General features: G+C 40.6%; 1 protein-coding gene across 10 annotated transcripts in view; it reads left to right on the plus strand.

Annotated features, from left to right (window-relative positions):
- Positions 1 to 25,326, plus strand: part of kmt2c (lysine methyltransferase 2C) — a 204,428-nt gene that overhangs the window by 164,597 nt on the left and 14,505 nt on the right. For 7 of the 10 annotated variants that reach the window (XM_062957189.1, XM_062957195.1, XM_062957188.1 and 4 more), the window contains 14 exons: positions 588 to 2,398; positions 4,005 to 4,116; positions 4,627 to 4,705; positions 5,313 to 5,376; positions 6,618 to 6,850; positions 8,638 to 10,329; positions 10,778 to 10,990; positions 13,246 to 13,410; positions 17,210 to 17,351; positions 17,991 to 18,138; positions 20,051 to 20,229; positions 20,328 to 20,464; positions 21,638 to 21,890; positions 24,485 to 24,624. In XM_062957189.1, the coding sequence (XP_062813259.1) occupies positions 588 to 2,398; positions 4,005 to 4,116; positions 4,627 to 4,705; positions 5,313 to 5,376; positions 6,618 to 6,850; positions 8,638 to 10,329; positions 10,778 to 10,990; positions 13,246 to 13,410; positions 17,210 to 17,351; positions 17,991 to 18,138; positions 20,051 to 20,229; positions 20,328 to 20,464; positions 21,638 to 21,890; positions 24,485 to 24,624 (5,368 nt within the window). The remainder of the gene's footprint in view (positions 1 to 587; positions 2,399 to 4,004; positions 4,117 to 4,626; positions 4,706 to 5,312; positions 5,377 to 6,617; positions 6,851 to 8,637; positions 10,330 to 10,777; positions 10,991 to 13,245; positions 13,411 to 17,209; positions 17,352 to 17,990; positions 18,139 to 20,050; positions 20,230 to 20,327; positions 20,465 to 21,637; positions 21,891 to 24,484; positions 24,625 to 25,326) is intronic. The other 3 variants (XM_062957187.1, XM_062957192.1, XM_062957193.1) reach the window with 3 other exon arrangements.

Here is a 25,326-nt window from a genome sequence, read left to right on the forward strand (position 1 = left end):
TACTCAGCCATGGAAATCTACTGGTTAGCTTGGGCAAGTCAAACACTCTCAGCCTCATAGTAGGCAAAGGCAAATCCCCTCTGAACAAATCTTGCCAGGATAACCTCACGATAGGATTGCATTAGGGTTGCCATAAAGCAGAAATAACTAAATATAAATACAGTAGAGTCTCACTTATCCAACACTCGCTTATCCAACATTCTGGATTATCCAACGCATTTTTGTAGTTTTCAATGCATTGTGATATTTTGGTGCTAAATTCGTAAATACAGTAATTACTACATGGTATGACTGCGTATTGAACTACTTTTTCTGCCAAATTTGTTGTCTAACATGATGTTTTGGTGCTTAATTTGTAAAATCATAACCTAATTTGATGTTTAATAGGCTTTTCTTTAATCCCTCCTTATTATCCAACATATTCGCTTATCCAACATTCTGCCGGCCCGTTTATGTTGGATAAGTGAGACTCTACTGTAGTAATAACTAAATATAAAATAGCAAAGATGTTATTTCAATTATTTAAAAATGTTATGTAAATATGACACAAGAATCACTGAACCTAAACATTCTGTTTTCTTTTCAAGGTATGGGTTTCCTGGAAGTGGTCACGGACCCCCTCCATGTCCAGAACGCTTCCTTGGTCCTCCACAGCAAATGCAACGTCCTGGCATCCCACCACAGCTCAGAAGACCCATGCCTATAGATATGCCTAGATTACCCACCAAACCTCAAATGGCTAATCCTATTGCACTTCCACAGCATTTCCCACCACAAGGCATTCAGGTTCAGCAGCACAACATTATGGGGCAGGCATTTATTGAACTCTGTCACAGAGCGCCTGAAAGCCGGCCAAGGCTGCCTTTTAATTCCCCACCGACGACTGTTATAAACGCGGTTCCCCAGCATCAGCACCATGGAGGGTTTTTACCCAGGCAGGACTGTCAGGGCCCCAGACTCCTGGAGCCCATGAGACACAATTCTCAAAACCTTAACACTCCATTGCATGTGTCAACAGGCTTGGAACATTTACCACCACCTCAGCAGGAAACAATGAATCCAAGCCATCCGCCTGTGCTAGTGATGTGTTCTCTAAGTAATCCACCAGTTAATGATGCTTTTCCAGGAGGATCTTTGCCAGAAGCAACAGCTGCCGAGTCAGCAAGTGACTTACAGATTCCCAACCAGACTGCTGAGGTACTAGAAGAAAAGCTTGATCCTGATGATCCTTCTGTGAAAGATTTAGATGTCAAAGACCTTGATGGTGTGGAGGTTAAGGATTTGGTTGATGAAGACCTTGAGAATCTTAATCTAGATCCAGAAGATGGCAAAGGAGACGAGCTGGACACATTTGATCCTCTTGAAACTAATGATCGCCACCTAGATGACCTTCTGAGATCAGGAGAATTTGACATTATTGCTTACACTGATCCAGACCACGATTTAGGTGACAAGAAGGGTATGTTTAGTGAGGAGCTGGATCTCAATGTTCCCATAGATGATATACAAGGCAGAGGAGAAGACACCCAGCAAAACCACCAGGATGATAAAGTTCCCAGCCCAGGAGACTCACTTCCTTCACAGAACAAAACTGGTGAAGTCAGTGAGATTAAAACAGAAGTGTTGTCTCCAAACACAGTAGCTGAAAGTAACTCTGAAAATGAAAAAGGTGACAGAAATGTGACAGCCTCAAGCACTCAGCATATGGCTGAGCCAGAGTTACATGATGGAGAAACAAAATCTGTGCTGACTTGTAATGTGGAAATAATTGACAAAACAACTACGAAAGAGGAATCCACTGCGTCTAGCCCAGATGCTGCTCAAGGCACTGCTCCCACGCCATCTCAAAGCATAGCTAGTTCTTGCAATATCTCTGGATCCACTCCAGTTCTAACAAGCTTGCTTTCTAATGAGAGTTCAGACAACACTGATGTTGGGACTTCAGCGTCTCCAGCTAACTCTCTGCCAGCAGCACAAGCAAATCCTGTTCCAGGTATTCCTCAAACATTATTGACATCTGCTGGTCAAACTGTGGAGAACGCTTTACCTAACATGGACATCGTTCCCCAAATAAGCCATAGCTTCTCACCAGGGACAACAGTAAATCCAGGTTTTGTCCCTGGCCAGCCTGCTAGTCATAGCTTTGGGCCAGGACAGCCTGGCAATCAAACAGTGCCTGTTGTCAATAGACCCGGCCCCACTGGACTGCCTGGTCCCCAGCAGATGATGCTTCCTCAGACATTGGCCCAGCAGCAGAATCGAGAGAGGCCCCTTCTGCTGGAAGAGCAGCCTCTTTTGCTCCAAGATCTCTTAGACCAAGAAAGACAGGAGCAGCAACAGCAACGGCAGATGCAAGCCATGATTCGCCAGCGTTCGGAGCCTTTTTTCCCCAACATTGGTATGTGTGTTTTGCTTTCATATACTGAAACCATCTATCTATATATATAAAAGAGTGATGGAATCCCAGCAACCAACAAAACAAAAAACTACAGGCCCCCCAACCTTGAAATATGACAACACAACCCATCATCCACGCCTCTAGGTTGATACAACAAAAAGAAAAGAAAAATAAAGTCCTAATTAGAGGGAGAGGAATAATTGTTTTTATCCAATTGCTACCAGTTAGAAGGCTAAGCTCTGCCCACTTGGTCTCCTAGCAACCCACTCAGCCCAGAGGACAGGCAGAAGTTTGAAAACATGCAAATGAAAGTAGATGAATAGGTACTGCTCCGGCGGGAAGCTAACGGCGCTCCATGCAGTCATGCCGGCCACATGACCTTGGAGGAGTCTACGGACAACGCTGGCTCTTCGGCTTAGAAATAGAGATGAGCACCAACCCCCAAAGTCAGACACAACTGGACTTAACGCCAGGGGAAAACCTTTACCTTTACCTTAACTACCACCAATTCCTCAATACTTTAGTTCCCATACCACCATACTTCACCACAGCAACGCGTGGCCGGGCACAGCTAGTTGCATATAAGTTTGTGTAGGGACTCTCCTTGCTTGCTCAGCCTTGTTTTGAAGATGGTGATTGAACTGGGCCTTTGCAATCAGTTTCAATTTAATTGAAATCTTCGCAAACCCTTCGCTTCTTCATTGCTTCTGTCCCTGGCACTTGAGTGATTAGAGAGTGAGTGGGAATTGGGGTTAGTGTTGCTTAATCTTTTCTGTAAGAAATCTGACTAAGGATAGACTGCCTTGGGGCAGAATAAAGGATATGGATTCTCCCTCTTTGAAGGTTTTTGAACTGAGTTGGATTGGATTATTTCAGATGTGCATTTCTGCAGGGAAGGTGGATAAACTCGATAGTCTTTCTGGGTCCTTCCACCTCTATAATTCCATTATTCTAATCAGCATCCTTGCATTAATTAACTAGAGGCATGTTAGATTCTATAACTTAAAATGTTGTCGCATCACTAAGGGCCTGAAAAAACTCAGACATTTTCCTAATTTTGTTGCATAGTTTTTAAAAATGTGAATTAATAATACAAATGAAGGGGTTGTGGTGGTGCAGTGGATTAAACCCTTGTGCTGCTGAACTGCTGACCTGAAGGTTGGCAGTTCGAATCCGCAGCACGGGGTGAGCTCCCGCTGTTAGCCCTAGCTCCTGCCAACCGAGCAGTTCGAAAACATGCAAATATGGGTAGATAAATAGGTACCACTTCAGCAGGAAAAGGCTAAAAGACACTCCAAACAGTCTTGCCGGTCTCACAACCAGGAGGTCTCTATGGACAATGTAGGTTGCTTGGCTTGGAAACCTCTCCCCTGAGCAGAGATGAGTAGCACTTCCAGAGCCAGAAATGAGAGAAGAAGCCTTTGCCTTTGCCTGTGTATTTGTGTCTCATTGTATGTCATTGTAACAAGGTGTTTGTTTATATGCTGTAATCCACTCTGATAATATTATACATTATTGTAAGAAATTGAAAATTTTGTACATTAGCAGTAATACATGGTTAATTTCCTATTAATTTAACACACATTCTAAAACTCTGCTTTCATAGATTTTGATGCTATCACCGATCCCATAATGAAAGCAAAGATGGTGGCTCTGAAGGGGATCAATAAAGTAATGGCACAGAACAATATGGGAATGCCACCAATGGTCATGAACAGGTAGGCAGATACAATGTTTATTGCATGTGACATCTTCTATATAGTAATACGAATGTATGTCCTTCCTCTCTCCTGAGTTTATAGGTCATGGGTGCAGAATATTAGTGAGAGAAGTGATATATTGCTGAGTGGTCTGTTTTCTTCACCTGCTTTTCATATCATACAGTGTGATATGCAGATGTTTATCACATCAAATAGCTATGAAGGTGTGTCAGTGCGGAAAAGTGACCCAGAAAGGTGAAACAATTGATTGTGCATTGTTAGGCGCACAGAGTAAACCAATGCATAAAGGAGCTTCTTTGATGAATAAGTATAATATGTTCAAAATCAACTATAGAAGGGAGGGAGGATGAAAAGCATTGAATAGTGGTGGAAATCCATAAAAATTGAAGAAATTGTTGGAACATCAAAGTTGCTTTGATTAGTTTATATCAAAGTCTTCTGGCCACTTTGTTAAAGCTAGTTGTGAAATAAATTCAAAATAGTTGTTTTTCATTTATCTTTCTCTAGGTTTGCCTTTATGGGCCAGGCAGTGCCAGGAGCACAGACTGGGGAAGGCCAGAATCTGATACAGCAAGCCATTACGCAGGTAATGTAATCTGTCCTTAAAATTGCAGTAAAGTAGCTCTCAGATTTTCTTGAGCTGAACATGCGCTAAATAATAATATACGTAGTATGCAGTAATGATAGTTTTTGGACAAGTCTGAGTTATGTACCCAAATCATTCATGTACTCATTGTAAAGACTGGGGAAAAGTCATTGCTCAAAACCCCCCATGAGCTAAAATGCTGCCCTTCCGCGAAGATGACCAGATTATTGTCACTGTTACCAATGAAAACCACACTTCTTCTTCGTGGTCCCTGTGAAATGCGCACATATGATGGCTGTGCAAATTTCACAATTACCACTCGAAGAAACACAGTTACAGGTGAGCAACCATTTCTTCTTTATGGTGGAAAGTGTTTGGCTTTTTTTGGGGGGGGGGGGGGGCTAATATCTTAATTGGAGGAAGCAGGTTTTGGGACAAGAGACAAATTATGTGTTCACTGTATTGTCAGCTTAGTGGAGCAAGGAGGCATTTCAAGAGTTAAAACTTGTTTCACTATACAGGTTGACACTCCCTGGATTAAAACAATGTGAAAATATATTGTAACACATTCTGCTTTCTCTCTTTCCCATCTTCCATCTCTTTAAAGGACGGAAATCTAACCCCTCAAATGTCTAGGCCAAATCCACCAAATTTTGGTCCTGGATTTGTAAGTAAGTATTCCTCTTATAACATGCTGTTATCTTCCACCTTGACACTCCAAACTTGCACATTGTATTTTGAAATATGCATAAGACTTTTATAAATCTGGGGTGTAGGCTTTCTTTCAAAAGAAGGGACTAAAAAACTACCTCTGAGTTTCTTGCCTAAGAAAAGCCTATGAAATTCATGGGGTCAGCATGAGTTGATCGGCTGCTTGAAGGCACATATACTTCAACAGGGAAGTTCAACAGGGACAAGTGCAAGATACTCCACTTAGGCAGAAAAAATGGAATGTGAAGATACAGAATGGGTAACACCTGGCTCGACAGCAGTACGTGTGAAAATGATTTTGGAGTCCTCATGGTCAGGAAGGTGAACATGAGCCAACAATGTCATGCAATAGCTAGAAAAGTAGAACTCTCACAGTTAGGAAGGAGTGGAACTCTCTGCCTTGGAGTGTGGTGGAGGCTCCTTCTTTGGAGGCTTTTAAACAGAGGCTGGATGGTCATCTGTTGGGGGTGCTTTCAATGCGATTTCCTGCTTCTTGGCAGAATGGGGTTGGACTGGATGGTCCATGGGATTTCTTCCAACTCTGATTCTGTGATTCTCGTACCTATTGAAAAGTCTGTTCAAAGCTCGGTAATTTTTTTGGTATCATTCCAGCATTTGATCAGTACATAAATCAGTAGCTGTATACTTCTATAACAGCTCATAATAAAAAGTATAATAAATTACATTTTTCAGTAAGTGGCAATTTTTCTTGTCACTCCAAGTTAAGAGAATAATTGCAAAATTTTGATATATGGACATTAATTCATATTACATTATGGAAGCATCTTTGAATGATCAACACTACTTAAATTGCAACAGCAATCTTTAGCTTTATAGTGATATACATATTTGTTTTATATAAACTGAATAATCATTCTCAATTTCAAAAGTGTGTCATGAATCATTTATTAAGCTAATAAAAGGGTGGTCTTCAGTTCTGCCTTGGATGTGACACATTTATTCATGCATCTTTTACTTGATATTTCACATTCTGCTTTTTTAAATTAAAGTCTTTTTGAAATGGGGGAAGAGGGAGAACTTGTATGAAAGAGGATCTTATGTTTGAAGGCAGTTTGAAACCCAGTTTTGTAAAAGTTTAATAAGTCCAAGGAAAAGGTCTTATTTACACTTGAAAAATAAAAACCTTCCTTTAAAAGTTGAGTTCTTAGAAAAAATATTGATTTATTGGATTTCTCCTCAGATGATTCACATCGAAAGCAATATGAAGAATGGCTGCAAGAAACACAGCAGCTTCTTCAGATGCAGCAAAAATTCCTCGAGGAGCAAATTGGTGCACATAGAAAATCAAAAAAAGCACTCTCTGCAAAACAGCGCACGGCAAAGAAAGCTGGCCGGGAATTCCCAGAAGAAGATGCAGAGCAGCTCAAGCATGTTACTGAGCAGCAGAGTATGGTTCAAAAACAGCTTGAACAGGTAAAGATTTGTGGAGAGGGGAATGGGGAGGAAGCATATTGAAATAACTTAGTGTTCATCATTAAATTATAAGGAACCGCGGTGGCGCAGTGGGTTAAATCCTTGTTCCAGCTGAACTACTGATCTGAAAGTTGGGTTGCTAACCTGAAGGCTGCCTGTTCGAATCCGCAAGACGGGATGAGCTCCTGTCTGTCAGCTCTAACTTGACAGGAGGGAAGCCTCCCAGCAGGATAGTAACACATTCGAAACATTCGGGCACCCCCTGGCAACGTCTCTATAGACAGCCAATTCTCTCACACCAGAAGCAATTTGCAGTATGTTCTCAAGTCGATTCTGACACGATTAAAAAAAAAATTCTAAGTGTCAAAAAAGAAACGCTTTGTGTTCTTGGCTTCATTTAGTATTTTATTACATATATTTTTATCAAGCCATCTTGTGAGGTTATATCCTGAGATGCAATGTATAAATATAGTTATAAATATATGCATAAATAATAACAAAATTATTAAGAGTTATATAGCATTGTAAAGACAAAGACATTTATTTATTGTGGTGTCAGTCTAGATAGGACCCACTTTATCAGGTACTAACAGTAATATCATATTCATTCCCTAGTTTGCATGGAAGAACAACCCTTTTTACTTTTGGCTTCTCTGCCTGTCAGCCGCTTATGTAGAAGTCTAATGAAAATGGTAGTTGCAGGTTTGTTGTGTTTTCAGGCATTCCAAATTAATTCAAGCTTATTTATTTATCTCTCGTGGCAGGCGCAAACTGAGGGTACAGTTGTAATGTATTTAAAAACACAAATAAAGTTAAAAACTTGGCATTAACTAAACGTCCTTTGACCAGTTGTAGTACCCCTGGTGTTGCTATAAGAAGGTCCTCCATGGTGCATGTGGCAGGGCTCAGGCTGCATTGTAATAGGTGGTCTGTGGTTTAGTCTTCTCCACACTCGCATGTCGTGGACTCCACTTTATGGCCCCATTTCTTAAGACTGGCTCTGCATCTCGTGGTGTCAAAGCGGAGTCTGTTAAGCACTTTCCAAGTCACCCAGTCTTCTGTGTGCCCAGGAGGGAGTCTCTCATTCGGTATCAGCCATGCCCTGAGGTTCTGGATTTTAGCCTACCACTTTTGGACTCCTACTTGCTGAGGTGTTCCTGCGAGTATCACTGTAGACACGAGAGAAGCCTCTCTGCAGGATCGTAACACATCCGGGTGTCCCCTGGGCAACGTCATTGTAGATGGCTGATTCTCTCACAACCAGAAATGAAATCAAGCTAAAAACAGAGTGAATGTGCATTTCACAGAAATAAATATGTCTTTGCTCTTCAGTCAAAGAAAGGTTAAATTTGTTCGTCACTAATACTTGCTTTCAATAGTGAATGTATTTAGGATTGTCTTTTTTCTGGCTTGCAAATGTGCTGTTACAGAACCGTTAATGTTATGGGGGGCCCCGGTGGCATAGTGTGTTAAAGCGCTGAGTTGCTGAACTTGCAGACCAAAAAGTCACAGGTTCAAATCTGGGGAGCGGAGTGAGCGCCCACTGTTAGCCCCAGCTTCTGCCAACCTAGCAATTTGAAAACATGCAAATGTGAGTAGATCAATGGGTACTGCTCTGGTGGGAAGGTAATGGTGCTCCATGCAGTCATGCCAGCCACATGACCTTGGAGGTGTCTACAGACAACGCTGGCTCTTCAGCTTAGAAATGAGCACCAACCCCCAGAGTTGGATACGACTGGACTTAACGTCAGGGAAAACCTTTACCTTTACCTATGCTTGCATTGCAGATACGAAAGCAGCAAAAGGAACACACAGAGCTTATTGAAGAATATCGGATTAAGCAGCAACAATGTGGGATGGGTCCCCATGCTATGATGCCGGGCATGCCTTCTCAGCCCCCAATGGTCCCAGGAGCATCACCGCCCTCAATGGGTCAACAGAATTTCCCAGTGGTCCCACAACTTCAGCACCAGCAGCATACGGTTGTTGTTCCTGGTCAACCCACTCCGCCAAGGATGCCAGGCTTGCCTGGATGGCAGCCTCCCGGTGCTGCACAAATGCATGTCCCACACAACGCACCAAGGATGCCCCCTCCGATGACACCCCTGCCAGTCAATACTGTGCCGCCTGCTCCTGTGCCGGCTCCCACCTCCAGCGTACAGTCAGGACCCCCGCCACGGGTGGAGTTTGATGATAATAACCCGTTTAGTGAAAGCTTTCAAGAGCGAGAGCGAAAGGAGCGCTTGCGAGAGCAACAGGAAAGGCAACGCATTCAGCTCATGCAGGAGGTGGACCGGCAGAGAGCTTTGCAGCAGAGGATGGAGATGGAGCAACATGGTGCAGTGGGCTCAGAATTAAACGCCAGAACTTCCTTGCCTCAAATGCCCTACTTCAATCCCGATCTGCCTTGTGATTTCATGCGGCCTTCGCAGTCTCTTCCGCAATCCCCGCAGCATCAACAGCCGCAGATGGGACCCCTCATCCAGCCTTTGAACTCGCCGCCTTCTACCAACTTTCCCCAGTGTAGTGAGCAGCAGCCAATGGGATCTTCCCCATTTGGACCTGATCCAGCACCAATTCCAGATGGAAGCCCCACTTTCCACTCTGTGAAGCAGCCTCTTGGGAGCGTCTCAGGAGCCAACTTTACCCAGTGCCAGGTTAGACCTCAGTTTGCCAGCGGTCTGCCCGCAGTCCCTCTCGCAGCCGGGAATGGTCCTCCCTGTGGCCAGGACACCAGCATGCCCCACGGCCCAAACTTTCCTGAAACAAGCCAGTCTCTCATTCAGTTGTATTCGGATATCATTCCGGAGGAGAAGGGCAAGAAGAAACGAACAAGGAAAAAGAAGAAAGAGGAGGACACAGAATCGGTAAAGACTCCATCTACACCTCATTCGGATATAACCGCACCACCGACTCCACTTGTTTCAGATCCTGTCTCCACCCCAGCAGTTAGCACGCCTGGTGAACATGCCTGCCACCCGGGAGAGACGGAGGCAGAAGAGGTGCCAGGCTCATCAACTCCAAATGCCGCAGAGAGCCAGTCTTCCTTAGAATCCAAAGGCCAGCTCTCTAGTAGTGATTTGTCACAAAACAAATTGCCCGAGCCATCGAGCACGAAGCCAGAGACGGACGCGGTCAAAGCAGATGCTTCTCAGGGCACTCAGGAAATTACCCAAGAAGATACAGAAGGTGATCCGTGCCCTAGTCAACCCAAGCTGAAGGTAGAAGGTCAAAGCAATATTAAAGTGGAAGAGGATAAAGCTGCAACCCAGACTACACATTCTTCACAGAACCCGGGGCAAGATGCAAGCATCCCAGCCGCAAAAGGAGAATCAGGGAATGAACTCTTAAAACACTTGCTTCGGAACAGAAAATCTACCACTTGCATCAGTCCAAAATCAGACAGCACCTTCCCCTCAGAAGAGGGAGCGGAAGAGAACAAATTTGTAGAAAAACAAGACCCAGCTGAAGGTGGTATGGTAAGTATTTTAAAATGTATATATTGGCATGCAGATTCCGTATTGGTAATTGTATAGCATTGTAATTTACTGTATTGATAAAGAGGCCAGTATCTAAGGGTAATCTTTCTTTTAACAAACATCTATTTGTGACTAAAATGCCAAAGCATAAAGGAAAATAAAGAAATAAAATTATTGTTTTGTGTTTTCCGGGCTGTATGGCCATGTTCCAGAAGCATTCTCTCCTGACGTTTCACCCACATCTATGGCAGGCATCCTCAGGTCATGGCCTAATCTTTAGTGAATATCTTGGTAGTTTTACATAACAGCCATTGTTGATAAAGCAATTCCTAAGTCATAGTGGCATTTGTTAACAAGAACACTGTCTTATATTGTGACTTCATCTTGTAGCTTTATCTTTTAACCTGGTAGTCTGTATTGATATATCTTTCCTTCTTTTCTCCATAAGCAATCAATAGGAAATCCACTGCAGGGTACGTTTGGGTGCGGCAACAACCAGATTTCGAGAGCAGATATAGGACAAGAAATGAAAAAACAGCGGAACAAACGAACTCAGAGGGCCGGGGAGAAGGCAACACCTCGGACAAAGAGGAGGAAAAAAGAGGAGGAGGAGAAGCAGGCTATTTATCCCAACACAGAAACATTTATGCAATTAAAGCAGGTGAGCACTCGGATGGAAAAGGAAACCTCATCCCAGAAAAGAATGAAAACATTGGGAGCTGATTGACTTAGGCTATGTTCTTAGGCTCTATGTTTGAAAAAAAAATGACTCCACACATTTTTCCTTGTTGTCATGTTTGCTTTTTTAGGGTAATATAAATATTAAAATAAATGTGTTGTCAAAGGTTTTCATGGCCAGAATCACTGGGTTGCTGTGAGTTTTCCAGGCTGTATGGCCATATTTCAGAAGCATTCTCTCCTGACATTTCGTCCACATCTATGGCAGGCATAAAGCTGGACCACCCTAACAACGACCATGTCAGACTGCACAGAGAAGCCACTAAAATCCACAAGCACATGTAGACAATTTCAACAGAAAGGAACAAACCATGAAAATGAAAAAAAAATATCTGGCTACCAGTAGGAGCCCCTAATGGCACAGTGGGTTAAACCACTGAGTTGCTGAACTTGCTGACTGAAAGGTCAGCAGGTTCAAACCCAGGGAATGGAGTGAGTTCCCGCTGTCAGCTCCAGCATCTGCCAATCTAGCAGTTCAAAAACATGCAATTGTGAGTAGATTAATAGGTATCATTCCGGCTGGAATGTAACAGCGCTCGATGCAGTCATGCAGGCCACATAATTTTGGAGATGTCTATGGACAATGCTGACTCTTTGGCTTAGAAATGGAGATGAGCACCAACCCCCAGAGTCGGACACAACTAGACTTAATGTCAGGGGAAAACCTTTACCTGTACCTTTCCTAGTATTAAAAAACTCTAAAATCAGGACAGTAAATAAAGAACAACACTCAGAAGACGGGAGAATTCCAGACATGAAACAATCGGGGCCAGTTAACGCCTCCTAACAGAGGATTCTCTCACGCAGGAAGTAGCCAGGCTTTGAAGCAGCAAGGCTATTCAGTGCTAATCAAGTTGGCCAATTGCAACATTCACACTTGCCTCAAACAGACAAGAGTTCTTTCTCCCACCCTGAACATCCCACAGGTATATAAACCCCCCTTGTCTAGTTTCCAACAGATCTCACAACTTCTGAGGATGCCTGCCATAGCTGTGGGCGAAACGTCAAGGGAGGATGCTTTAGAAACATGGCCACACAGCCCAGAAAACTCGCAACAACCCATAGAAATAAAGCATGTGAATTTAAAAATGCATTTTATGGTTGCCTCCAATTAACATTTTCTCTTCGCCATAATATGTGTTGATGCCGACATCGTTAGCCCTGCAGTGCAATGCGCACGTTAGTGTTTGATCATGCAAAACAAGTCTGTATATCTCTTAATGTAATATTGTATTGAAAAATGGTTATTCGAAGCCTCCAAAGTATGGAAGGCTCTGAAGGAGAGTGAGGGTGCACCTTTTTATTGTTTCTAAACGAATGAGCTGGTAGATGTCCTCTTATGTATGTTTTTCAGTGGACCTGTTGTAATCTACCTTCAAAGTACGTAATGTGACTTTTTGATTGAACACCAACTATCAGAAAGGCCAACTCTGTCTGTATCCCAAGGAAATTTCAGAAATTAGGGTGCTTTGATTTATGTGATTCCAAATCTGGAAAAAGTTGGATTTTAGTTGATTTTAAAACCCTGGTTTTAATAGGACCCAGGAACCTAGATGCATGGGAAAGAAGGTTTGGCAAAGGAGGGATGTTACAATGATCTGCAACCGGCTTTGGCAAACTTGGGTCATCCAGATGTTTTGGACTTCGACTCCCGCCATTCCTCACAGCCTGAGGCTGTGAGGAATGGTGGGAGTCAAAGTCCCAAACATCTGGACGACCCAAATTTCCCCACGCCTGATCTAGACTCATTCCAACATCCAAGTCATTTTTAGTATATCTCTTTTTATTGTAATGAGCTGCAAAAAATTTGTGTGCCTTGTTTATGTACTATTTATCATTACGAAGGAGGTCGTTCCAAAGTTGCAGTACTCCCTGTGTGCTTGAGAGCCATTTGACACCAACGGTATTCATTTATTAAGTTGGAGAGCAGCACCTGTGAGTTAAGATGCATTGGTAGCAGCTGCTTGCCCGAAGGGAAGAATCCATCGCTTGATATAAGTGCCTGAAGTAAGGTACTTACAGGGCTTCTGTAGTGCGACTGTAGAATAAATGTGCCAAAATTAAAAAAGCAGGGCTTTTAGTGGTAAGAATCATCTTGGTGTAATTGAGTGCAAAGCTGTGGTTCATTGCTGATTAATCCTGTGAGTGTGATTACTAACTCCCGATCTTCTCTTCCAGCAACTCTCTTTGCTGCCTTTGATGGAGCCAATAATTGGAGTGAGTTTTGCCCATTTTCTGCCTTGTGGCAGTGGCCATCTGAATAGTGGAAGTCGCCTTATGGGAAGCTTTGGTAGTGCCACGCTTGATGGGGTGTCAGATTACTATTCCCAGCTAATCTATAAGGTGTATTTTTTTTCCTACATAGATTTTCCAAAAGTTCTATAAGAAACAGCAACAGTGACTTATTCATGAGACCATGCTGTAGCCAAAAAGATAATTCTGTTTTATGCACTTCTTGCTTTCTTTGATAGAAAGTACAGGCCATTGTGGCACAGCAGGTTAAACCGCTAAGCTGCGAAATGTGCTGACCGGAAGGTTGATGGTTTGAATCCACAGGGTGGGGTGAGCTCCTGTTGTTAGCCCCAGCTTCTGCCAACCTAGCAGTTTGAAAACATGCACATGTGGGTAGATCAATAGGTACTGCTTGGACAGGAAACTAACAGCACTCCATGCAGTCATACCAGCCACATGACCTAGGAAATGTCTACGGATAATGCCGGTTTTAGCTTAGAAATAGAGATGAGCACTACCCACAGAGTCAGACTCGACTAGATTTGATGTCAAGGGGAAACTTTTGCTTTTACCTTTACAGATTGAGGTTCCCTTGTTCAAAATTTTTGGGGCCACAAGTGTTTGGGATTTTGGGGTTTTTTTCCTCTGGATTTTGAAATATTTGCATGTAATAACATATCTTGGAGATGGGACTCAAGTCTAAACATAGACTTCATGTTTCATATATACCTTATGCATATAGTCTGGATGCCATTTTATACTCACGATTTTTAATAATTTTATAGTGAAATAGTGAATAAGACAGTAAAAGAGACAAAGAGTCAAGAAAAGAAGATAAGAGGGGGGAAAGGAAGAAAAAAAGAATTGAGGAAAAAGTTTAAAAACATAAAAAAGACTACACTATTTCACTATTTTTCTAACAACATCACACAGCTGAAACTTTATCTTTTGATTTTCTAATTCCAATTTGGGATTTTTTTATCAACTTGTATAAAACCAATAAAGATTTTATTTTTTAAAAAAGATATTTAGTAATTTTGTGCATTTAGCCAATTTTGTGTACATTGAACCATCACTCTACACAGATAACACTATTTTAGCTGCCCATGTAGACGATTTTGGATTACTTTGCGGGAGATAGGATGGAATACAAATAAAGTCTTATATTATATTTTGGAATTCAGCATAAGGGATTCTCAACCTATACAGTAGAGTCTCGCTTATCCGACATAAACGGGCTGGCAGAATGTTGGATAAGCAAAAATGTTGGCTAACAAGGAGGGGTTAAGGAAAAACCTATTAAACTTCAAATTACATTATGATTTTACAAATTAAGCACCAAAACATCATGTTTTAGAACAGGGGTCCCCAAACTTTTTAAGCAGAGGGCCAGTCCACAATCCTTCAGACTGTTGAAGGGCCAAATTATCATTTGAAAAAAAAAATACAAACAAATTCCGATGCACACGGTACATGTCTTATTTGTAGTGCAAAAACAACAAGAACAAGAACAATGAAAGAGTAATACAATATTTAAAAATAAAAACAATTTTAACCAACATACATTTATCAGGATTTCAATGGGAAGTGTGGGCCTGCTTCTGGCCAATGAGATAGTCAAGTTAATTAGGATTGTTGTTGTTGTTGTTGTTGTTGTTGTTGTTGTTGTTGTGTGCCTTCAAGTCATTTCAGACTTTGGGCGAGCCTAAGTCTAAAATTTATTTATTTATTATTTATTTATATACTATATTTATTTACTACATTTGTATCATACCCTTCTCACCCCAAAGGGAACTCAGAGTGGCTTACAAATTATATGTACAATATAATACAATATATTATATTATTAGCATAGCACAATATTAGCTATATATTAATATATTGAACTATACCACTATACTGTAATATTATATGTAATATATAACATATAATTAATATTATTATATGGTATTATTAGTATTATTTTGTATAACATTATAATATTTTTATCAATATTATATGTAATATAATATTATATTATTATAATATAATATAATATTACATATAATAATAATATATTATTATTATATTGTATGTAATATTCCCCCCCCCCCCCCCCCCCCCAAGGTCTAACTGCCATTCTGGACCAGAATGAAGAAAACTTCTTTCCACCATGTCTCCTGTATCAATTTAATGATATAATAATATATAATAATATTATACTATACTTATATTATAATATATTGTATATACATGTCATATTAATCATAATATTATGATGTAATACAATGTAGTAATAATTATAATTCACTATTACAATTGTATATTTATATTACAAGCAATGTTACTAATAATATTGCAATATTAGTCATATAATCTATATATATAAAAGAGTAATGGCATCACGGTGACCCAAAAAACAACAAAACTACAGGCCCCCCAACCTCGAAATTTGACAACACAACCCATCATCCACGCCTCTAGGTTGATACAACAAAAAGAAAAGAAAAATAAAGTCCTAATTAGAGAGAGAGGAATAATTGCTTTTATCCAATTGCTGCCAGTTAGAAGGCTAAGCTCCTCCAACTTGGTCTCCTAGCAACCCAATAAAAAATAATAAAAAACACTAAAAATTAATACAATAAAATACTATAATAACAGAAAATAACTAAAAATAATACAAGAAAATAATAAAATATAATAAATAACAATATAACTTACAATAAAATTAATTAAAAAAAGGCAAATAACGTCATATAAAAATTACACAACAATTTTTAACCAATACCACCACCACTTTGCCACAGCAACGCGTGGCGGGGCACAGCTAGTATAATATATTGTATGTATATTTACGAATTTAGCACCAAAATATCATGATATATTGAAAACATTGACTACAAAATATATACAATATATTATATTATTAAAACTGATATAAAAATATTATATTATAAAAATGAGGGCGGGGGCCAGGTAAATGACCTTGGAGGGCCGCATCCGGCCCCCGGGCCTTAGTTTGGGGACCCCTGTTTTAGAACAAATCGACAAAAAGCAATTCAATACACTGAAACGTTATGTAGTAATAATTACTGTATGTACGAATTTAGCACCAAAACATCACAATGTATTGAAAACATTGACTACAAAAACATTGACTACTAAAAGGCAGACTGCGTTGGATAATACAGAACGTTGGATGAGCAAAGGTTGGATAAGCAAGACTCTACAGTATTTTGGGTTTTTTTAAAGTAACTTTCTTTTAATGCTAATTCTTAGACTTCTTTAAATCGTGTCGGAAGCAAATTGAGAACATACTGCAAATCTCTTCTGGTTTGAGACGATCGGCCGTCTACAAAGACGTTGCCCAGGGGATGCCTGGATGTACTACCATCCTGCTTGGGAGGCTTCTCTAATGTCCTTGCAGAGCTAGTGCTGACAGATGGGAGCTCACCCCGTCGCGCAGATTCGAACCTTCAACCTTGAGGTCAACAGTTCAGCCGGCACAGAGGTTTAACCCATTGCGCCACCAAGGCCCCAATTCTTAGACTGAAAGCCAATGTATTAAACTTATTCAGACATTTAACTTGGGCAGCTAGTCACCAATGTAGTTGGGCAATCATGGCTTGCATTAGCCCTGAAAACAGCACACACTTCCATTTGCATGTTTAGCTATAGCAGCAAAACATGGTTTGCTAAAAAATTAATAATTACTGATTTTACTGAACATGCAGAGGAAGTGAGGCTGTGGGGAAACAGAATATAAACCTGAGGCTAATTCCAGGAATTTTGCTTAAACTCCACCATTGTGCCTGGTAGAACAGTAGTCACATTGAAAAACATAAACATTCTGTATATGTGGTTATATGTTCAGTTTTATCTAATAAACTGGCTTAAAACTTGCTTAAAATCTTTTTTTTTTCTCATGCAGCAGAATAACCTCAGCAACCCTCCCACGCCTCCAGCCTCCCTCCCTCCCACACCTCCGCCTGTAACTTGCCAAAAAATGGTAAATGGATTTGCAACCACCGAAGAACTTGCCACCAAGGCAGGAATGCTGGGAGGTCATGATGGTACGTTGTTATTCAATGAATTCAACACTTACAAGTGTGCATGCATGTTTCATTTTACAGCAGAATGCTTTGAAATTTTATTTACATTCTCTGCAAAATGCATGGAGGTAACGTCAAGGAATATGTTCTGCGAATGAACATACAGTAGAGTCTCATTTATCCAAGCTAAACGGGCCGCCAGAAGCTTGGATAAGCAAATATCTTGGATAATAAGGACGGATTAAGGAAAAGCCTATTAAACATCAAATTAGGTTATGATTTTACAAATTAAGCACCAAAACATCATGTTATACAACAAATTTTGCAGAAAAAGTAGTTCAATACACAGTAATGTTATGTTGTAATTACTGTATTTACGAATTTGGCACCAAAATATCACAATATATTGAAAACATTGACTACAAAAATGGCTTGGATTATCCAGAGGCTTGGATAAGCGAGGCTTGGATTAGTGAGACTCTACTGTATTCCATGTTGGTAAAGTTATGACAAGCACAACGCAGGTTCAAGATCCTGCCGTTGGAGAGGTGGCCAAGATCAATATGTGTGGGAGCTGGGATCCATTGCTGGCTTTGGCTTTGCCTTTGGGGTTTGGCCACAAATAAACCAGTTGTTTAATGTGGTTTTGCTGCATTTCAGTTACCAAAGCTTTGGGACCCAAGCAGTTCCAGCTGCCTTTCAGACCACAGGATGATCTCTTGGCTCGAGCCATGGCTCAAGGTCCTAAAAGCGTGGACGTTCCTGCTTCCCTTCCGACCCCACCTCACAACAATCATGAAGAGCTACGGTAAGTGTCTGCTCTAAGCCTTTAACCCAGGCTTTCATACAGGGACAATTTCATCCTAGATTTTCTGTTTTTCCTCCACCACAGACATCCCATTGTTTCTGACTTTCTCAATTGGTGTGCAATTTGCATGACCTCGCCCACTGCCTCTCCCATAACCCTTTCCTATTCTTTTATATGGCACACTGCAAACAGAGGGATCAGCAACTGAACATACTGGAGAGGTTTGGGGAGAATTCACTATGATTTATAGGAGTTGTAGGTACTGGGATGGATAGTTCACCTGCAATCAAAAGCTCTCTGAATTCCACCAGTGATGAAATTGGACCAAACTTGCAACTCAGAACCCCCATGACTAACTCAACCTACTGGAGGGGTTTGAGGGGACTGATTCACCATAGCGGGAGTTGTAGTTTACCCTACAGCCAGAGAGCACACTGAAACCCACCAAGGATGCATCTAGAGCAAACTTGCCCAACATAACAAACTTTAAGTGCTGATGGAATTTCTCGGGGTTAATTTGGCATGATGTCAGTTATAGTTCAACCACAACCTTATGCATTTTGTATAATTAAAAATTGGGCAATGCCGGGTACCCAAGCTAATAAACATAATAATAATAATAACAACAACAACAACAACAACAACAACAACAACAACAACAACAACATTGCATGGAAAGTTCCTTGACAAAATTGAAGGAAAAGCTGATAAGGAGAAGACCTGGCTCTGGCTCACGAATGGGACCCTGAAGAAGGAGACAGAAGGCCTGATCCTTGCAGCCCAGGAGCAAGACATCAGGACAAAGGCAATTCAGGCCAAGATCGAAAAATGACCCAAAATGCAGACTGATGACCCAAAATGCAGACTGTGCAAGGAAGCTGATGAAACCATTGATCATATCTGCAGCTGCTGTAAGAAAATCGCACAGACAGACTACAAACAGAGGCACAATTATGTGGCCCAAATAATTCATTGGAACTTATGCCTCAAGTACCACCTCCCAGCAGTAAAGAACTAGTGGGATCACAAACCTGCAAAAGTATTGGAAAATGAGCACGCAAAGATACTGTGGGACTTCCGAATCCAGACTGACAAAGTTCTGGAACACAACACACCAGACATCACAGTTGTGGAAAAGAAAAAGGTTTGGATCATTGGTATCGCCATCCCAGGTGACAGTCGCATTGATGAAAAACAACAGGAAAAACTCAACCGCTATCAGGACCTCAAGATTGAACTTCAAAGACTCTGGCAGAAACCAGTGCAGGTGGTTCCGGTGGTGATGGGCACATTGGGTGCCGTGCCAAAAGATCTCAGCCGGCATTTGGAAACAATAGACATTGACAAAATTACGATCTGCCAACTGCAAAAGGCCACCCTACTGGGATCTGCGCGCATCATCCGAAAATACATCACACAATCCTAGACACTTGGGAAGTGTTCGACTTGTGATTTTGTGATACAAAATCCAGCATATCTATCTTGTTTGCTGTGACATAATAAAATAATAATAATAAAAATAACATACAGGTATTCAAATCAATATAATATAAACAAACAAAATAATAATAAATAACATACAGGTATTCAAATCAGTGGCCTGCCCTGGAGGAAATAATTTCTTGATCCATATATATGGAGGAATCCTGTCTTTTTAAATATAACTCCTATATATTAATCACATCAGAAGTCATATTCAATAAATGCAGTGGAATACATGGACCAATAAATGTTTGATAGGAGAATTCCATGTGATGTTTATGTATAGTTCTTTGTGTCTCTTGCTAATAGATTGAATGAATTAAACATGTCTTCCAAACTGATGTCATCTTTTTGAGTTACCCTGAATTTCCATGTTACCTGTTTGTCTAAGAAGAGCAGTTCCAACTCCTAGTTTTCTTTCCCTTTCTAGGGTTCAGGATCCTTGTGATGACAGAGACACTCCCGACAGCTTTGTTCCCTCTTCCTCTCCCGAGAGCGTGATGGGCATGGAAATAAGCAGATACCCGGATCTGGCCGCAGTCAAGGAGGAGATGCCAGAGCCAATTCCTTCCCCCATCATCCCAATCCTACCTGCCAGTACTGGAAAGGGTAATGCCAATATTATCTTCTCATTCGTGTAGTTTGCTTATGTTTTCACGCACCTTAGCTGCTTGAATGCTTAATTTCTTGTTTCTCTCCAAACTTAGGTTTAGAAGCAAAAAGGAATTATATCAAAACAGAGCCTGGCCCTGGCTTCTTTGGCTCTCAGATTGGATCTTCCCCAAACGTCCCAAGATCTGGTTATGTGTCCATAGCAATTACTTTACATCCCGCTGCTGCAGAGGTAAGCAGCTCAATGTCCCCAAAAACACATCCATAACCACTGAAATTCTGCTGATTTGACAGTTATTAATTAACTTGTCGTATGGTCTCAAATCTATTTCATTAAACTGTTGCATTTTTACTGAAATATTTCCCACTTATTTTTTAAAAAATGTGTTGGAAAATAGGGTTGTTGCATGTTTTCCGGGCTGTATGGCTATGTTCCAGAAGTATTCTCTCCTGATGTTTTGCCCACATCTTTCATTAAAATGCTATGTTTAGGTTGGGTCCCTCTTCTCATTGCTTCCTTAACATCCCATTTACTGCTATGGCTTCTATAGCAGTTATGCTACCATTTAAAAAATAGATTCCTTGCTGAAATGATCCCAAATCAATTAGAAATATGGAAATTACTAGCTGTGCCCGGCCACGCGTTGCTGTGGTGAAGTATGGTGGTATGGGAAATAAAAGCATTGAGGAATTGGTGGTAGTTAAGGTAAAGGGTAAAGGTTTTACCTTACATTAAGTCCATTATAAATTAGTTATATAGCTGTGTGGAAGGGCCTTGAGTCTACACTGCCATATAATCTAGTTAAAATCAGATAATCTGTATTTTATAGGCAGTGTGGAAGAGGCCTAAGTGAGGCCTAACTCTGCCTGTCCCCTGGGCTGAGTGGGTTGCTAGGAGACCAAGTGGGCGGAGCTTAGCCTTCTAACTGGCAGCAATTGGATAAAAACAATTATTCCTCTCCCTCTAATTAGGACTTTATTTTTGTTTTCTTTTTGTTGTATGAACGTAGAGGCATGGATGACGGGTTGTGCTGCCAAGTTTAGTGTTTCTGGGATGTGTAGTTTTGTTGTTTTGTCCTAGGCCGAAATTTCATTACCCTTTTATATATATAGATGTTAATGTTGCGTGGTCACCTAGTCACATTATTTGCATGGTGAAGTCTCATAGATACATGAGAACAAACCCAAGAAACGTTGCCTTCAGTCTGATTGAGCTTCCTGGTGATGTCATGTAGAAATTGAATAGCTATAGTTTTCATCCTGCTTTACAAACTCCCTGCCCCTAACTGGATAGCTACAGTATCGGTTTTGGGGTTGTTCCAATGCATATAAGTCATCCAGCCCGGTTTAATTTTCTACTTAAAACGGAAATAGTGCACATATTTTCCCCCTTTTTTGATTTCAGAACATTGGCAGTGTGGTGGCTGCGTTTTCCAACCTTCTTCATGTCAGGATTCCACATAGTTACGAGGTTAGCAGTGTGTCCGATGTTCCAGCCTCCATGGGAATGATAAATGCTCACAAATCAAATCCTGCCTTTGAATACAGACAGCACTTATTACTACATGGTCCTCAACCAGGCACGATAGGCCCGCCGGGACTAACGGGGCCTTATGGACTCAAACAACATAGTATGTCGTTTCCACCCAGTGGTAATGGTGAGTCGGAATGTGTCCTTTTAACATTCACAAATGATGAGTTTAAAAAAATTAACAATTGAGATTTTATGTTTAGATAATGCATGAGTTTATTTCCATTTTGTTTGGGATGGATGCAAAGAGATTCTTATCAGAAAGCTAAGTCTGCTAGACACTTTTCTCCAACAACTGCAGAAATGCCCATCTTAGGAAGATGAGTTTGCAAGAACTAAGTCAGGCATGGACATATTTGGGCCCTCCGGGTGTTTTGGACTTCAACTCCCACAATTCCTAACAGCCCATGCCTGCTGTAGCACCTTAGATACAGAGATAAAGAAATTGGTAATACAAGTTTTCAGAGACTTGGGTCTATATCAACAGATACATGGAGTGAAGTGCCAAGGAGCTGTGTTTGGGAATAACCATAGAAATAACAACTTAGTATTTATTTATCGTGTCAGAAGTGAATTGAGGATACAGTTTAAATATTATGTATTTAAAAACACAAATAAAGTTAAAAACTTTGCATTATATTAAATGTGGTCAGAAGCTGGCCACTTGGAGTGCCACTGGTGTCGCTATGAGAAGGTCCTCCACGGTGTATGTGGCAGGGCTCAGGCTGCATTGTAGTAAGTGGTCTGTGGTTTACTTTTCTCCATACTCACATGTTATGGAGTCCACTTTGAAGCCCCATTTCCTAAGATTGCCTCTGCATCTCATGGTGCCAGAGCGTAGTCTGTTCAGTGCCTTCCAAGTTGCTCACTCTTCTGTGTGCCCAGAGGAGAATTTCTCATTTGGTATCAGCCATGGATTGAGGTTCTGGGTTTTAGCCTGCCACTTTTGGACTCTCGCTTGCTGAGGTGTTCCTGCAAGCATTTCTGTGGATTTTAGGAAGCTGTTTCTTGATTTAAGGCATTGGCATGCTGGCTGGTATCTGAACAGAGGATGGGCTGGAGATGTCACTGCCTTGGTCCTTTCATTATTGGCTGCTACTTCCCGATGGATGTCAGGTGGTGCAATACTGGCTAAACAGTATAATTTCTTCAGTGGTATAGAACAGGGGTCCTCAAACTTTTTAAGCAGAGGGCCGGTCCACAATCCTTTAAACTATTGAGGGGCCAAATTATCATTTGAAAAAAAATACAAACAAATTCCTACGCACACTGCATATGTCTTATTTGTAGTGCAATACAACAATACCAATTAAAGAACAATACAATATTTAAAAATGAAAACAATTTTAACCAACATAAACCTATCAGGATTTCAATGGGAAGTGTGGGCCTGCTACTGGCCAATGAGATATCAGGTTAATTAGGATTGTTGTTGTTGTTGTGTGCCATCAAGTCATTTCAGACTTTGGGTGAGCCTAAGTCTAAAATTAATTATTTATTTACTACATTTATTTACTACATTTATATCCCACCCTTCTCACCCCGAAGGGGACTCAGAGCAGCTGTATGTACATACAACATATTATTAGCATAGCACAATATTAGCATCATATATTACTATATTGAACTATACCACTATACTGTAGTATTATATGTAATATATAACATATAATTAACATTATTATATGGTATTATTATTAGTATTATATTGTATAACATAACATTATAATATTTTTATCAATATTATATGTATATACAATATATTATATTATTAAAACTGATATAAAAATATTATATTATAAAACTGACGGCGGGGGCCCGGTAAATGACCTTGGAGGGCTGCATCTGGCCCTCGGGCCTTAGTTTGGGGACCCCTGGTATAGAACATAGACAATCCTGTGATAATGAGACATGTCTCATTAAGGGCCACATCCGCTGTTTTAATGTGGTGAGATGTATTCTACACTGGGCATGCATATTTAGTGATGAGGCGACAAGTTCAGTTTAACAAAGGCAGGAAGAATTTCATCGTCTAAAGGCAAGGTGAATGGTGGAGAGAGTTATAAAAGTGTAGATTGATGCTGACTGGAGAACCAGAAAAAGTGAAGCTTCCCAAGAGAGCCCTCATGAACTGGGGTGTTTACTAGTGTTGTAGTATGAGTAGTGTGCCAGGACTGGAGTTTGTTGATATGTACTTAATCTTCTCTTTCTCTTTCCAATCTTCCTTTGTAGCTTTTTGTTTTGTTTTGTTTTTGTTTTGTTCAAGGACCTCTGCTCTGAATTCCAGAATTACTAAAATATATGTTGAATCACTCAAAACAATATAGCAGTGAGGAAGGTTTAACATGTTAAGAGGGAGGAGTGTGCGAATTCTGTCAGCTGTGTCCACATTGGTTGTTAGGAAAATGGTGCTGTATAAAAAGGAGAAGGTGACAATTATGTTGTCGAAAGGCTTTCATGGCCGGGATCACAGGGTTGTTGTATGTTTTCTGGGCTGTATGGCCATGTTCCAGAAGTATTCTCTCCTGACGTTTCGCCCACATGTGGGCGAAACGTCAGGAGAGAATACTTCTGGAACATGGCCATACAGCCCGGAAAACATACAACAACCCAAGGTGACAATTGTATGATTTACAATAATTTGAAGGGACCAGTACAGCTAATAAACTGTTACTTGACTGATTTACATGTTTGTTTACACGTTTGTGTTCTTTTATTAAGTTTTGGCAGGCTATAAAGCACACAATCCCAATGTCATAGACGGTTCGGCATTGAGGCCGCAGTGGTGCTCTCATTGTAAAGTGGTCATTCTGGGCAGCGGAGTACGGAAATCTTTCAAAGATCTACCTTTGCTGAAGCAGGTACTACTGAAAATGTTGCAACCATGTTTTTTTAAGTTGCTCTTTTTAAATAGCTATCTACAAAAAAGAGATGGGATGTGTGTGTTCCTATCATTTCTATACCTTGCATGATGTAGCTATTTAATTGCTATTCTGCTTTATTTAAGTTTTTACTTTTGGTGGATAGAGGAATTCAGTCAAGAGCTCTTTCAGAGCAATTACTTCAAAGAAATTACAGGTTGTTTTTTATGTGTTCAAGTGGAAGAAAATTCATCCAGATGACTCTTGACTCAAGGGAGCCAGGAAAAACAAGACCCAGATGTTAGCCAAGAAAACCTGAGTCTGAGCTCGTTTCCTGAAGCCACACCTGATGATCTGCTTTTGAAACCCATATCTATAATTAAACCAATTTCTAGCTCATAATCTGAGCTCTCCTAGTTATCTAAGTCTCTTTTTCTCCCTGCACACATCTTCCTCTTATTTTCATTGATAATAAGAATACTTCAAAATGTAAATTTGGTGAAGCTGGTACTCCTCTGAACTATCCATTTTAATGTGGGTTTCAAATTATCCTCCCCTTCAAATAGTTCAAGTATATTTAGTATTAGCAACATACCAGCATTTCTTGATAAAATTAATTTGTCAGTGAAAGAAAGCATGTGTTTCTTAAGTGAGTATTTTGAACTTTTTAGTCTAGGTTGAATAATTTTGTATGTTATTAAG

Source organism: Anolis carolinensis, chromosome 6 (genome assembly GCF_035594765.1).
Source record: "Anolis carolinensis isolate JA03-04 chromosome 6, rAnoCar3.1.pri, whole genome shotgun sequence".
NCBI classification, from domain to species: domain Eukaryota; kingdom Metazoa; phylum Chordata; class Lepidosauria; order Squamata; family Dactyloidae; genus Anolis; species Anolis carolinensis.